This window comes from Grammomys surdaster, unplaced genomic scaffold (assembly GCF_004785775.1).
Source record: "Grammomys surdaster isolate TR1022 unplaced genomic scaffold, NIH_TR_1.0 396, whole genome shotgun sequence".
In the NCBI taxonomy this organism is placed as follows: Eukaryota; Metazoa; Chordata; class Mammalia; order Rodentia; family Muridae; genus Grammomys; species Grammomys surdaster.
The window spans coordinates 133791-146880 of NW_021604815.1; the positions used below are offsets into that span (position 1 = coordinate 133791).

The 13090-nt window shown below is 50.3% G+C and overlaps 3 protein-coding genes across 4 annotated transcripts in view; 1 reads left to right on the forward strand and 2 right to left on the reverse strand.

Moving 5' to 3' along the window:
- Tmem145 (transmembrane protein 145) overlaps window positions 1-592 on the reverse strand; it is a 10267-nt gene extending 9675 nt beyond the window's left edge. For both annotated transcript variants that reach the window (XM_028781346.1, XM_028781345.1), the window contains exon 1: window positions 406-592. In XM_028781346.1, the coding sequence (XP_028637179.1) occupies window positions 406-525 (120 nt within the window). In that variant the 5' untranslated portion in view covers window positions 526-592. The remainder of the gene's footprint in view (window positions 1-405) is intronic.
- Window positions 593-2318: 1726 nt separating this feature from the next.
- Window positions 2319-5299, reverse strand: Prr19 (proline rich 19). The gene is made up of 3 exons (XM_028781284.1): window positions 5192-5299; window positions 2974-3604; window positions 2319-2864 (listed from the first exon to the last, which is right to left on the reverse strand). The coding sequence occupies exons 2-3, from the start codon at window positions 3596-3598 to the stop codon at window positions 2389-2391; spliced, it is 1101 nt and encodes a 366-aa protein (XP_028637117.1). The 5' UTR covers window positions 3599-3604; window positions 5192-5299; the 3' UTR covers window positions 2319-2388.
- Window positions 5300-9730: 4431 nt separating this feature from the next.
- Window positions 9731-12775, forward strand: Pafah1b3 (platelet activating factor acetylhydrolase 1b catalytic subunit 3). Its single transcript, XM_028781340.1, has 6 exons — window positions 9731-9843; window positions 10219-10317; window positions 10503-10592; window positions 11244-11360; window positions 11436-11558; window positions 12453-12775. Exons 2-6 carry the CDS (start codon window positions 10237-10239, stop codon window positions 12738-12740), a joined length of 699 nt encoding a protein of 232 aa, XP_028637173.1. The 5' UTR covers window positions 9731-9843; window positions 10219-10236; the 3' UTR covers window positions 12741-12775.
- Window positions 12776-13090: the final 315 nt, after the last annotated feature.

A 13090-nucleotide genomic window follows, 5' to 3' on the forward strand; every position in this document is an offset into this window, starting at 1 on the left:
ACACACACACACACACACACACACACACACACACACACACACACACACACACACACAGAGCAGCCCCAAGGTGGTCCCACAAACCGTGCCATCCTGGGGGATCTTCCAAACCTTCCTTGCTGGTCCTGAGCAGGCCAGGCGACCTCCACTTGGTGGAGTGAGGGGTGCTGTCCCCTTCAGCACCACCATGGTGCAGCTCTGTTCCCTGTAACTCTGTCTACCGACCCTCTCCGCCCAGGCTAACCTCGACCGCCACAATACAACCCTCAACCCACAGCCTCTGCCCTGGTCCCGGCCCCCGTCCCTCACGCCCCGGCCCGGGAGGGGCGCAGGGGGCGGGGCGGCATCATCCCCTTTTGGGTCCCGCGGGCCAGGGGACACTAGGAGATGGCTCGGCGTGCTCACCTCTTTGGAGCTGAGGTTGCCCCGCACGTACTTGGCCCGGGCGCGGGGGTACAGTGGCAGCAGCAAGAGCAGCAGCGGCGGCAGCAGGCGGCGCAGCACGGGCGCGCGCGAGGGCTCCATTCCTCCCGCTCCGGCCTCGGCTCGGCTCGGCTCCGGCTCCCGCTCCGGCCCGGTGACGGAGGCGAGAGCGCGCGGGCTGGCCAGCGCGCGCCCCCGATTAAAGGGGCCGCTGGACGCAGCGGTCTCCGCCCCCTCCTCCTGGATGGACTAAACTGACTCCTACCCTTCCCACCTGAGAGAGAAGATTCTCTCCCGTTCTCCTGTCACCTCACCCCTGCTGTGATCCTCTTCTACAGGAGTAGAAGATACCTCCGGGTGCGTTTGTCCTAAACTGAACTCACATTCTCGCAAGCAAAGGCCTCCTTCGGACTGCAGACTCCAGGATGTCTGTCACCGGGAACACTGAGCTCTGTCCTGACCACTGACCCCCAATTTTGATCCCAAATTATTCTATTATTACCCGTTCTCTAGATTTGGCAAACCCTGTGCCCATAGACACACAGAGGATGAGACATTGTTCTGGGACACACATAGTAAAATCAAACAAAACAATCAATCCTGGCAGCCCCACCCCTAGGGTGTGAACCCCAGCTGCTTGAGACAAAGGTGAGATATGGAGGAGCTAGTGCTTCAGCTCCCAGAGCTGGCTTTGCCATGCCCCACCAGAAGACCTAGGACAAGTCACTGGGCCCCTTATCCCCTAGTGCAGTTTCTTGTCCCCTCACCCATGTGGTTATTAGTTCTATCATTTCCCACAGGACAACTGAGAGTCCCGGGAAGGTCTTCCAGCATCAGACTCCAACAAACATTTCTAGCTTCATCCTTCACCCTCCACTGCAGAAAATTCACTGCTTCTCAAAATGTCATTTCAAAAGCTTTCTGGCCAGACACATCTCCTGCAGTTGGGGTACGGGGGTTGGGGGCAAGCAGGCAGTTCTCTGTGAATTCAAGGCCAGACTGGTCTCTGTATTGAATTCCAGGCCAGCCAGGACCACAGAAGTGAGAATCTGTTTTAAAAAATGAAAAGAAAAAAAAAAAAGAACAAGAAGCTTCCTGGTTGGGGCTATAGCTCAGTAGTAGTATGTTTGCCTAGTGTGTGCAAGGTCCTGAATTACATTCCCAAAATAGCAAATAAGTAAACTTCCTGGAGAGAGACACGGTACAAGCAATTAGTCCTAGGACTTGAGAGACAGAGTGGTGGGTTGTTCCAAACTCCAGGCCAGTCTGCTCTGCACAGCAAGTTTCAGGTCAGCCAGGACTACCATAGGAACAATGTCTAAAAAAATAAATAAATAAAAAACAAGAGAGAAAAGAAAAAATCCAAAACAAATTAAACCATACCAACTGAGAAGAAAAAATAAATGCATGGAAAACTTTGAATGTGAACTCTTTACCATGTGACCAGTTGTTACCAAGAGGGATGATGAAAATTTTTACTCTGTGTGTGTGTGTGGGGGGGTGTAGTAGAGAGTTGTCGTGTTTTGTTTTGTTGGGGTTTATTGGGCTCATATAGTCCGGGCTGGCTCAGGGTAACTATAAACTCTTAATCCTCCTGTCTCCATCACCCCAAACAAATACTGAGAGGCATGTACCCTCTCCTGTTGGCTCCTGGAGCTCCAACAAGGAAACAGGTGATACACCCATCTTGGACTTCGAGTTTAGAGCTAGAGAAAGCTCCTCCCACTCGGGAGGCAGAGGCAGGTGGATCTCTGAGTTCAAGCTCAGCCTGGTCTACAGAGCAAGTTCTAGGACAGCCAAGGTTACACGGAGAAACCCGTCTCAAACAAACAAACAACAAAAACAAAAGAAAGAAAGCTGCTCTCCTGAGACAGCCACTACTGAAAATCAAGGAGACCAAAAAGGTGCTTTATTGAAGTGACTGGGAGTGTGGGATACCTGCACCCCCAGCCCTACCTAGTGTCCTCAGTAGAGTCTCATTGGGGGAAAGGACCAAGCCTCTGGACTGCTCTGAGTCACCACCCAGGAGAGACTGGGCAGAGGGGCAGGAGGGTTGGGGCTCCAGTCTAAGGCAGATATTCTGGGTAACAAGGGTGATGGTGGCTGAGGTAGGGGCTGAGGTGGGCGGACATCCCGGGGCGGGGGAGGGGGTGGTGTGGCTACCAGCCAGATGCTTTTCAGCATATCGAAAGCTGTCGGGGGACCCCAAGCTGCTCCAGATGGTGACAATGCTGAGGACAGGAATGGCAGTTGGCGATCTGCAGGTTGCACCTGGCTGACCCTGTGTGCAGGGGTGGTGCTGTTGCAAGTATGAGGTATGGCAGAGTTACACCCCTTTGTTGCCTGCTGAGTCCTTTGCCTCCCCTCCCTTGGAGCATGCTCAGGAACGCTGATACAAGAAGGTGCCATTCTCTGTCGTTCAGGGACCCTCGGCTTGGCCTCTGGTGCAGAAGAAATAACAAGATCATTTGAACTACAACAGAGTGGCAGGAGAGGAGGAGGAGGAGGAGGAGGAGGAGGAGGAGGAGGAGGAGGAGGAGGGGGACTCACCAGGCAAGGGTGGCTGGCAACCTCGGAGCACCAGGGCAAGATCAGGCACACAGCCATGGCAGCCCTGTAAGGTTCTTATGATGGTGTCTCTGGCCTCCTGCACTAGGTTCCTCCTGGGAAAGGCTTGTGGCACAATCAGCTGGCACTGCAGCTCCTCCAGCAGTTCTCCCAACACAGGAAGAACTGGGGAAATTGGTGGGCCTGGGCCTGAGCCTCCTGGTACCTTGTTCTCCTTGCCTTTTGACTGAAGGTCTGGTTCTTGGACTGAGGGTCTGACTGGGCTGCAGGAGGACTTAGTTGGCAGCAGAGGAGTACATGATTCCAAGGAGCCTCTGTTAATCAGCCGGGCCACATCCAGGGATTTCACCTCATGGTTGAAAAGACCCCGGTGCTCCCGGCTCAACCTGCCTTGAGTTATCACAACAAGCTTGGGGGCTGCAGAGGCCACAGGATCCTGGAGGATCACACACGGATCCCGACTGGATATGGGAGGATCCTGACGGGCCAATGGCCTGTGGCTGCTCACCAGGGACTTATTTCGCTCCCTCCTGGTCTTACGGCGGCGAATTCGGCCAGGTTTCTCAAGCTGCTGGAAAGGCTGAGGAACTGGTCCCCGAGGATCCATGATATCCTAGAAGACAGAGTGGTCATCAGATGCAAATAAATCAAGGACAGTAGCTGAGAGGGAAAAGATGGGCAGGGGAAAGGAAGAATATTGTTTAAAGAGATGAAGGAAGTGAACAGCCAGCCACTGGAAAAGGCCTGGCCACACAAGAAGCCCAAGACAAAGTTCAAGTACTTAATAGGAAAAATGGGGGACAAAGTAACAGAGAATAAGAATATGGAAAAACAGTTTAAAAAAAATAGCCAGGCCTTGTGGTGCAGGCCTCTAATCCTATCTGTTCAGCAAGGCTGAAGCAGACAAATCAAAGATTTAAAGAGCCCTACCTGGGCTACAGAGTGAATTCAAAACCAACCAAAATAATACAATGAAATCCTGTATAAAAATAAAATTCTAAAGAGTCTGTGTCTTGGGAGCCTAAAGAGCTGGCTCAGCAGGCCAGGAGAGATGGCACAGCAGTTAAGAGCACTAGCTGCTCTTCCAGAGGACCCAGGTTCAATTCCCAATACCCATATGGCAGCTCATTCAAAGGACTGAGCTCAGTTTCCCAGAACCCATCTCAGACATGACATAGAGTACAACTCTAGCTCCAGGGGATATGCTGTTTTCTGGCTTTTGTGGACATCTCCACACACAGAGAGAGGCACATAACTTAAGATTTTATAATCTTTAAAAAAAAAAAAATGCCGGGCAGTGGTGGCGCACACCTTTAATCCCAGCATTTGGGAGGCAGAGACAGGTAGATTTCTGAGTTCAAGGCTAGCCTGGTCTACAGAGTGAGTTCTAGGACAGCCAGGGCTACACAGAGAAACCGTGTCTCGAAAAAACCAAAATCAAAAAAAAAGTCTGTCTCTTGGACATGTGTACCCTGAGCACTGAGACTATAAAAATCTGGGGCCATCGTTCAGTGACAGAGTACTTGCTTAACAATTACACCATGGACCCGTGTTCCTACGCTCAGAGGTCAGTATATACATGTTTTTATACATATAAATTAAGATAAATAAAAAAGATGGAAGATGAACCAGGCAGAGTGGTACTTGCCTATATCCATCCCTCTTTGGAAGACTGAGGCAGGAGGATCATGGATTTGAAGTCAGCTTAGAATATAAAAGACTCAAAAAGAACAAAACAACAAAAAATGTAAGTTGGGAACACAGTTAAAAGCAACTGGAGAGCCCCGAGGAACTACAAAGAACAGGTTGGAAATCCAGGACTGGAGAGGTACAGGAAATGGGAATCGTAAATGAAAGCAGGAAGGAGGAGCATGCATGGTGGTCAAAGTCTGTAATCCCAAAATTTAGGAAGTGGAGGGAAGAAGATTAGGAGCTCGAGGTCATCCTCAACTTCAGCACGAGGCTGCAGCCAGCCTGTGTCTTTAAAACATTAAAAATAAAAGACGTAAGGCAGGAGAGAGGGCACCCAGAGAAGTCGAAGGGCTTGCTTCGGGGTGAGACATAATTCACAAGCGCCTTCAGAGAGTGGGCCACCCCTGAGGGGAGGCGTAAGGCAGGGGTGCAGCTCAGACAGTTGAGGTGAACCCAGGCGGCTGAATGAAGAGGTTGGTGGGGACTGGGTGGGGGAGGGGTGCCTCACCCTCTTCTCTCCTAACGGACCCCACCCTGGACTCCACGTGGCTGTGGAGAGCGGTGGCTTCTTTTCTGTCCACACCCAAGCCTCCGATTCTCTTCGCGCACTTCCGGGCCTCGAGTGCGTGTTAAGCCAGTAAGCATGCCTCACGCATGCGCTCCCCTTGCCCGGTCCCTGGCCGAGAGAGAAGCACGAGGCACCAAGATTGACAGCTATAGCCCCGCCCAGTCCTGCCTAGACTCCTCCCCTTTCCTCACTGGATTGGCTTCGCGGGTTTCTAGACCCGCCCGCGTTACTCAGTGCTGATTGGCTAAGGCTACTGGCTGACCTGGTCCTAGTGGAAGGTGCTAGGTTCCACGCACGCGAAGATGGCCGGCCCTTGGAGACACGCCTGAACCGGCACTTTCGAGCCCTATGACTGTGTACTGCCCAGAGTCTATTCCTAGTCTGCGAAATCGGTTGGAAGTTGTACCTCCCCGATATAGTTGGTAGAAAGATGGAATGAACCAACACACGTATGAATGAATGCTTGTGAGTTTTCTTTCTTTGGCTTGCTTCAAAATTTTCTCTACCTCTAACTTTATTCTCTGCACGCGTCCCCTCATGCCTTTAGCTCGCTCGGGATAGTGTGGAACTATTATTCTCTTGCCTTCACTTCTCAAACGCTGGGATTACAGGTGTATGGCCTTCAAACTTTTCAAGTCAAACTAAACTACCCCAGCGTATATCCCTGTCTAAATGTCAGTAATGTTATGACCCGTGTCTTTTCTTTGTGCTTCCCCCAGTCTTTAGAAGCTCTCAAACTTTGCCCATACACTGCTTCGGGAAACCAGCTCTGGGTTACAAAACAATGAGGAGATGCCGTGAAATTTTCGGCAGTAGTAAAAGGTTTCTGAAAGTACAACAGAATCGATCGAATAAATCTAAGGTGCTCATCAATTTTGCATCTCAAAACTTGTGGTGGCAAGGGCCTTTAATCCCAGCACTCCAGAAGAGGACTTCTGTGAGTTCTAGGACAGCCTAGTCTACAGAGCAGACCTACATGCAGAACAGGCAAGACTAACACCATAGACCTTGTCTCAAAAGACAAAAGCAACACAAATGAAATAACTTGCTGGCACTTTGGTTGGGAACAGATAGTGTGTCATTTGACCTGCACATGCCATCATGCTGTGCAGTGCCAGTGAGCACTGCTGCAGCGTCTGTTCAGAGACAGTAAACCATGAATTCTGAGACTTTGGCTGTACATAAAAAGTTTCTCCTGCCAGACAGTGGTGGCACATTTCTTTAATCTCAGCATTCAGGAGGCAGAGGCAGGTGGCTCTCTGTGAGTTCAAGGCCTAGCCTGATCTACAGAGTAAACTCCAGGACAGCCAGGGCTACACAGAGCAAAAACAAACAAAAAACAAATGACAACAAAACAAGTACACTCAGCTTATTGCACGCAAATTTGCTTTTTGTTGTTGTTGTTGTTGTTTTTGGTTTTTTGAGACAGGGTTTCTCTGTGTAGCCCTGGCTGTCCTGGAACTCACTCTGTAGACCAGGCTGGCCTGGAACTCAGAAATTCACCTGCTTCTGCCTCTCAAGTGCTGGGATTAAAGGTGTGCGCCACCACTGCCCGGCTTGCTTTTGTTTTTAATAAATGACAAAATTAGATCTGTATAAAATAATTGTTTTTAAGTCCTTTTCCTTATATTATCAGGAAATATTAGATTTATGTATCCGTATTATACGTCTATAAGCAAAGGGTCATGTAAAAATTCCTCAGACTAGGGTCTGGAGAAACAGTTCACTGGTTAAGAGACTGAGTTCAGTTCCTTGCATCCACACAGGGCAGCTCACAATTGCCTATGACTCCAGCTTTAGGAGATCTGACACCCTCTTCTGGCTTCTGCAGTCACCTGCATTCAACTGCACATAACCACCACACACAGATATAAACACACACACACACACTTACACACTCAAACACACACTCACACACACATACTCTGACACACACACACACTCATACACATACACACAGAGCTTTCTTGGGCTGGGAATGGTTGTACACACCTTTATTGCCATCACTAGTGTAGATTCGGCTAGCCTGGTCTACATACTGAATTCTGGGTCAGCCTAAGACACATAGTAAGACCTGCTATTGAGAAAAAAAAATCAAAACAAAACAAAAAAACTTTCTCAGGCAAAAGTGGGGCTCAAGTAGAAAAAGTTTAAGAACCCCTGTTCACCATGGTTGAAACAGGAGGATGGCGAGTTTAAAGTCATCCTCAGGGCTGGAGAGATGCCTCAGCAGTTAAGAACACTGACTGTTCTTCCAGAGGTACTGAGTTCAATTCCCAGCAACCACATGGTGGCTCACGGTGGCATCTGTAATAGGATCCAATGCCCTCTTGTAGTGTCTCAAGAGAGCAACAGTACGCTCATAAATAAATAAATAAATAAATAAATCTTAAAAAAAAAAAAAGAAAGCCGGGCGGTGGTGGCGCACGCCTTTAATCCCAGCACTCGGGAGGCAGAGGCAGGCGGATTTCTGAGTTCGAGGCCAGCCTGGTCTACAGAGTGAGTTCCAGGACACCCTGGGCTATACAGAGAAACCCTGTCTCGAAAAACCAAAAAAAAAAAAAAAGAAGGCCGGGCAGTGGTGGCGCACGCCTGTAATCCCAGCACTTGGGAGGCAGAGGCAGGCGGATTTCTGAGTCCGAGGCCAGCCTGGTCTACAGAGTGAGTTCCAGGATGGCCAGGGCTACACAGAGAAACCCTGTCTCAAAAAAAAAAAAAAGAAGCCATCCTCAGCTACATGAGATCATACCTCCAAACAAACACACCCGAAAGAAGTCCTGGTCTAACACAAGCCTCAAAGTCCTGGGCCTTTCTCAATCATGTCTGAATCTGTCTCTTCAACACATGGAGATAGCCAGGAACTGACCCATTGATGTAATTAATATTCATTCTGCAAGCAATCGACTTGTTCAGTAATAAACTTCATGCCGGGTCCAGATCTTTCCAGGGAAGTAGATTGAGACGGAATCTGAGCCGGGCAGTGGTGGCGCACGCCTTTAATCCCAGCACTTGGGAGGCAGAGGCAGGCGGATTTCTGAGTTCGAGGCCGGCCTGGTCTACAGAGTGAGTTCCAGGACAGCAAGGGCTACACAGAGAAACCTTGTCTCAAAAGAGAGAGAGAGAGAGAGAGAGAGAGAGAGAGAGAGAGAGAGAGAGAGAGAGAGAGAATGTGAACACAATAAATAAAACTCTTCACCACTTTAGTATCAGCCTAGCGGGAAGGAATGGGTAGATTCGAGAGTTCCACCTGTAGGTGAGGCTACCAGAAAACAACTAGGCCATTTAGGGGTGAGAGAGAACCTGAGCGTCTGAGAAAACACTGGGATGTGGGATTACTTCGAGCCAGGGAAAAGAAAGAACATGACAGAAAGTGGTCTTGGCTACAGATACAGGTTTTGGAGTCCAGAGCCATCCACCTGAAGTAGGTGTTGGAGCTTTGTATCTAGAGAGAGGAGCAGAGGCCAAGGAGGTGCAAGGCGATCTGCAGGAGGGATGCCAAGTTGGACCTGGGCCGGACCCTGCAACCATCTCCAATTTCTGATCTTTCTGCACCTCTTCCACATACATCTAATGGTGCCTCGGAGGCATGAAGATTTTATACCATTAAAAACCTAACGTTGAAGCTGGGTCCAGTGGGGCACACCTTTAATACCAACACTCTGGAGGCAGAGGTAGGAGTGTGAGTTTGAGGCCAGCTTGGTCAACAAAGCAAGTCCAGGACAGCCAGGGCTCTGTCATACAGAAAAACCCTACCTTAAAAAAGAGAAACACACTGGGCGGTGGTGGCACACGCCTTTAATCTCAGCACTTGGGAGGCAGAGGCAGGTGGATTTCTGAGTTCGAGGCCAGCCTGGTCTACCGAGTGAGTTCCAGGACAGCCAGGGCTACACAGAGAAACCCTGTCTCGAAAAACAAAACAAAACAAAAAAAAGAGAAACACAGACACACGCGCGCATATATACATATACATAACAAACAATAAATAAAAATAACAAAACCCTAGTGTTGGGCCTGGCGCGGTGGTGCACAGCTTTAATTTTAGCACTTAGGAGTCAGAGGTAGGCAGATCTCTGAATTCTAGAACAGCCTGCTGTACACATCAGCTAAAGTTACACAGTGAACTCTCATCTCAAAACAAAACAAAAAGCTTTGAAAAGGGAAGTCCCCTCAGAGCCATTCTCTGGTGCTGCCTCTAATCTCCAGCTTCACTTCTTTATTGTTTTTGTTTTCAAGACAGGGTTTCTCTGTGTAGCCCTGGCTGGCCTCGAACTAGGAGATCCACCTGCCTCTGGCTCCCCCCAGCGCTGGGATTAAAGGTGTGCGCCACCACAGCCCAGTATGGCCAGTTTTTGTTTTTTGTTTTTTCAAACCCCTACACCAGTAAGAAATGGGAGCGTCCCTTCCCAGGTGCCTACGAGTCACCCCCTCCGCGGATCCAGGAATGAGCCCGTCCACTCCCTCTCCCACGTGAATGGGTTACACACACACACCCCCGGAGGTGGTCTCTTCCGGAGTTTGCTGGCCCTGCAGCAAATGATTTCCTCCACGGACGGAGGACGCCAGATTGTCCCTCATCCCTGTCGGCTTTTCAGGTACCCTGCCCCTTCCCGTCCACTCTGGGTTGTCTCCCTCTTGTTTACCCCACCCCGCCTCCTGCCACGCGCGTCGCGTGGGCTCGCCTGTCCCTCCTTCCCCCCTTCGTTGTGTCGCTATGGCCGCAAGGGGTCCCGGCGGGAAGCGGCAGACGGTCCCACTGTGCGGCCTCCGTCGGGGGAGGGGAGCGAGGATCTCTTCTATGTGACGGTTTCTAGTCTGCGAAAGAAGGCGGCGTCCGGGCTCGGCCTTCGCCCTGCGCGCGAGTGAGCGCGGCGGGACGGCCCATTGTGTTGGCTCGAGAGGTAGGGGTGGGCGTGGCGGATCCACGTCCTCGCGGAGCTTTCCCGGGCCGACTCTACTCTCATCTCCAGGAGCTTGCGGTGCTGAGAATGAGCGGGGAAGGCGAGAACCCGGCCAGCAAGCCCACGCCAGTGCAGGACGTGCAGGGCGACGGGCGCTGGATGTCTCTGGTGAGTGACCCCGCGCGGTCCCCAGGGTTAGAGACTGAGGGAGCCGGAGGCTTCTAGAGAACCCCTGCTTCGTGACGTCTTCCTCTTCACCAAGTGGGTAGCCAGGTTTGGGTTGTTCAGCCTGAGGATGCAGGGTGGGGCGGGGCCTGGAGCATGCGTGCCCGTGACTCTGGCTTTCTCTGCAGCACCATCGATTTGTGGCGGACAGCAAAGACAAGGAACCCGAAGTCGTCTTTATCGGGGACTCCTTGGTTCAGCTAATGCACCAGTGTGAGGTGAGGGTCCACCCGTTTCCCCCTTCCTCATCCAGGCATGTAACCTCACTGGCATTTCAGGCCCAGAACCTAAGCCAGACACAATAACGGGGTACAGAAATGCCCGTGGTAGCAAGAATCTAAGAACCCCGTGTACATGCAACGTTCTGCTGAAAATAAAGTGTGTGCCCTGAGTTTGTCAGGTTGTGTTTGTCTGTATCAACTTAAATTGAGGCTTTACTTCAAGATCGCCTAAGGCGAGGCTTGTTTTATTGTTTAAAGTAGAGCACAGCCCCTGCTGGGTGTACACTCAGTTGTAATAGCTCTACAGAAAGTGAAGGTTGATTGTAATGGTATTCTGCAAAGACTATCAGTAATAAAGTCTCTCCCTAAGAAGGTCAGCTACAACGGCGGTTTTTTTTTCACAGTGAGGTTGAGTTGTATTGCTGTTAGCTCTGTGCATATATAGTTCACGCAGACAGGGTCTTCATAAAACTTCTGTAATGTAAATGTAACTTCTGTGGGATTTTTTGGTTAAAGTAATTCCAGGGTTCTGGATTTGTTCAAGGTAAGATTTAACCTTGTCCATAAAGTAAGTCTAACCCATAATGGTATGTAGTTACCGCCTGGACAGAGGTGGTAGCTAGTATCTACCTCATTTCTTGACCCCAGATCTGGCGGGAACTCTTCTCACCTCTGCACGCACTTAACTTTGGCATTGGTGGTGACAGCACACAGCATGTACTCTGGCGGCTTGAGAATGGGGAGCTGGAACATATCCGGCCCAAGGTAAGTAAGGCCTGGGGGGGGTAACTCTCATTTTGCCTGCCTCTTTACTGTTGCTTTGTATCACTCTTCCCACAGATCGTGGTGGTCTGGGTGGGCACCAACAACCATAGCCACACAGCAGAACAAGTGACAGGTGGCATCAAAGCCATCGTACAACTGGTGAACAAGCTGCAGCCCCAGGCACGGGTGGTTGTGCTGGTGAGAGCTTTGGAAGGGTGGCAAAGGGACAGTGGTCATGGTGGCACATGCCTATAACCCTGGCACTCTAAGGGCTGAGGCAGGAGGATGATTGAGATAAGTAAGAGTCGTTCCTGTCTTTAAAAAGGGGGGGAAAAAAAAGGCCAGGCAGTGGTGGTGCACACCTTTAATCCCAGCACTTGGGAGGCAGAGGCAAGCAGATTTCTGAGTTCGAGGCCAGCCTGGTCTACAGAGTAAGTTTTAGGACAGCCAGGACTACACAGAGAAACCCTGTCTTGGGGGAAAAAAAAATTGGGGTTGTGGTGTAGAACCCTCAAGAAGTAACCCACTATACTTGACACAGTTCTGGACACATTGGCACAATGGTCTCTCACAGAGTGTCTGGTAGATTTCCACACTTGGAAGTGTGGCTATGGGCTGGTTGTGGTGGCACACGCTTTAAATCCCAGTGCTCCAGAGTCAGAGGAAGGCAGATCTCTGTGAGTTCAAATCCACCCAGGTGTGTACAGTAAAGACAGCCACGGCTCCATAGAGACCCTGTTTATAAACAGTGGCTGGGACAGTTAGCCTGTTCTCCAGGGGAATGCTGGGTAATTTGAGTATTGAAAAAAAAATCGCAAAAAGTTGTCAGGTGCTCCTGGATTAAATTAAGATTTTATTATCACTTCTAGCTAAAATATTTCTACCTCTGAGACCGACCACTGGCATTATGTCTTTAATGAGTAATCTCTGCAAACAGGCTGCTACCTGGAAGATTCTTAATATACGTCCTCCCTAGTTTCACATCCCTTAACTATTTTACAACTGAGAATTTCCTGGTGGGGTGGTGGTTGAGATGGACAGTTCGTTCCAGAGATGCTGATCTGACCACTGACTGTTGGTCTGCCTCCTCAGGGCCTGCTTCCAAGAGGCCAGCATCCCAACCCACTTCGGGAGAAAAACCGCCAGGTAAACGAGCTGGTTCGGGCAGCCTTAGCTGGCTACCCCCGAGCCCACTTCCTAGATGCAGACCCTGGCTTTGTGCACTCCGACGGCACCATTAGTCACCATGACATGTATGACTACCTCCACCTGAGCCGCTTGGGGTACACACCTGTCTGCCGGGCCCTGCACTCCTTACTTCTTCGTCTCCTGGCCCAAGATCAGGGCCAAGGTATCCCTCTGCCGGAGACAACACCCTAAGCCTCTTCCTTTGACATTAAATGCTCCTCCTCCTACCTTTGTTTGCTGCTTTGTGGTTAGGCTTGTCTGAGAACTGCCACCACCCAGATCCTTGACCTGTTGTTACTCAGACCGTTTCTATTTGTATCTATGGAAGGCATTTTGTTTTTTTCTTTTAAATTTATTTATGTATTCACCATTGCTCTCTTCAGACACACCAGACACCAGCAGAGGGCATCGGACCCCATTACAGATGGTTGTGAGCCACCATCTGGTTGCTGGGATTTGAACTCAGGACCTCTGGGTGCTTTTAACCACTGAGCCATCTCTCCAGCCCCAACCTTCCGGTTTTTTTTTTTTTTTTTTTTTTT